The sequence below is a fragment of the Arachis ipaensis genome, chromosome B06 (genome assembly GCF_000816755.2).
Source record: "Arachis ipaensis cultivar K30076 chromosome B06, Araip1.1, whole genome shotgun sequence".
NCBI classification, from domain to species: domain Eukaryota; kingdom Viridiplantae; phylum Streptophyta; class Magnoliopsida; order Fabales; family Fabaceae; genus Arachis; species Arachis ipaensis.
In genome coordinates this window covers 85,489,623-85,491,765 of record NC_029790.2, presented here as the reverse complement: position 1 = coordinate 85,491,765, position 2,143 = coordinate 85,489,623, and the positions used below count along the sequence as shown (strand labels likewise).

Here is a 2,143-nt window from a genome sequence, read left to right as displayed (position 1 = left end):
TGTAGCACTCGTTATTTTGATACTTGGCATGTATCCTCAAACTCAACTTATGTTTATATATGTATATATGTATATATACTCTGTTATCATGTGCTTTTCGGTAATATGACTTTAAGTATTGTCCTTGCAAGTAACTATATGACGTTTCACGAGAAACAGTTTATTCACGATTCAATCGATAAAGGCTTTTATTAATTTTTGTATCAAAATTCTGAGTCTAGAGCTAAGTAGGTCCTCACGATGAGTAACACCTGAACAGTTGGCTTTGGTCATGACGTGTCAAAAGTTGGGGTGTTACAAGTTGGTATCAGAGCGGTTTGTCCTTTGAGCCTTGGGATGGACTGTCTATGCTTCCTTGCATACTCTGAATCTTTTTATACCATGCAGCTAGGATATTTTTGTAATATAATCTGCATGAAGGTCTATGAACATCCATTGTAAGTAATATTAATACATAATTTTGATATATTAAGACTGATCACTTTAATATTGACTATTGGGTATTGATAGGACTCAAATGGCTACGAATAGGCGAGGACGCCCTCGACTGGGAGGAACAAATGAGGGAACTTTCCTTGATGCAGCGGCTATTCTCGAATCTGTAAACGCTATAGCCGCTGCTGTACGTGAATCAGTAGCTGCTACTAACCGAGTAGCTGAACGTCTTGATCGTCAGAATAGAGTTGAAAATAACCATGAGCCTAGACATGAAAATGAAAATGGCGAAGAAGGTGAAGGTGGACTGCGTAACGATAACCGGCCCATGACTTTAGCCACTTTCTTGAAGATAAATCCGCCTAAATTCCATGGAGACACTAGTGCTACACGAGCTGATGACTGGTTTAAAGAAATAGGACGAGCAATGCGAGCACAACAAGTCCCTGAAGGACAGCGAGTAGAATTTGCTGCTTATATGCTAAGGAATGATGCACAACATTGGTGGCAAGGAGTACTCCAACTACTAGGAAGAGAAGCTATTGACATTACTTGGGAGGAATTTTTGGCTGAATTTTATAAAAGGTATTTTCCTCAGTGTTCCCGTACCGCTAAGGAGTTAGAGTTGCTTCAGTTGAAACAAGAAAACATGACAGTCACTGAGTACACCCACAAGTTTGAAGAGTTATGTCGGTTCTCAAACGTTTGTCAAGGAGCACCAGCTGCATTTGAGAAATGGAAGTGCATCAAGTTCGAAGGAGGACTTAAGGAAGAACTGTTAGCTCATGTGGGTCCAATGGAAATCCAGAATTTTACAGAATTAGTTAACAAGAGCCAATTGAAGGAAGAATGTATTAAGAAGCTGGTGGCAGCACAAACTAACCACAGGAACCTTCCAACAAGGGATTTTAATCGTAACCTCGCTCCTCAAGGAAGAAACTTCAAGGTAACTCGACAGCCAGACCTGGGTAAACAACCCCAATCGACCCAACCAAAACTAATATGTGCCGTATGTGGAAAGAATCATGGAGGCAAGCCCTGCTTGCTGAAATCTGGGGTTTGCTATAATTGCGAAAAGCCAGGACATATAGCCAAAGAATGTATGCGACGAAAGCCTAAATTTGGTTCCCCTGGACAGCAACAGCCAGGAAGGGTGTTTGTTTTGGATGCGGGAAATACTACCGAAACCGATCCCCACACTCGAGGTAACGAAATTTTGAGGGCAAAATTTTTTTTTAGGAGGGTAGAATGTAATCACCCTACCCCATGAGGCCAGTGATTTCCGATTCTTTACAACGTTCGCTGACGCGCATAGGTTTAGATATATAAATATATAGCATAGATAACGAATTAAAATTAATACATGATCACAATTTTTATTGTCAAACCAAAATCTCCTTGCTATATGTTAAGCCAAATTAAGGCTTTAACTATCCTTGTATAAAACCTTAAATTAACCTCAAATTAAACCATTAGTTCATTTCAACCCATCAATGTTAACCATGGCTAAGAATAAAAAGAAAAGAAACTTACCCTCTCCTTCCTACAATTCCCACGGATATCACCCTCAAACCACAGTTACACCACTTAGTTAATTAGTTAGTGTATGCTTAGTCATTAGTGTTGGGTACAGGTGTTATTCTATCTTCCTACAAGAGCTACAAAACATATATATAAGCTTACACCTATCCCACCCTTCCCTTATTCA

The 2,143-nt window shown here is 39.6% G+C and overlaps 1 protein-coding gene across 1 annotated transcript; it reads left to right on the top strand.

Annotated features, from left to right (window-relative positions):
* On the top strand, positions 518-1,705 carry LOC107647010. Its single transcript, XM_016351146.1, has one exon. The coding sequence runs from the start codon at positions 518-520 to the stop codon at positions 1,703-1,705; it is 1,188 nt and encodes a 395-aa protein (XP_016206632.1).

Coding starts and splice junctions, on each gene's coding strand:
- LOC107647010 (XM_016351146.1), top strand. CDS start 518: ATGGCTACGAATAGGCGAGGACGCCCTCGACTGGGAGGAACAAATGAG.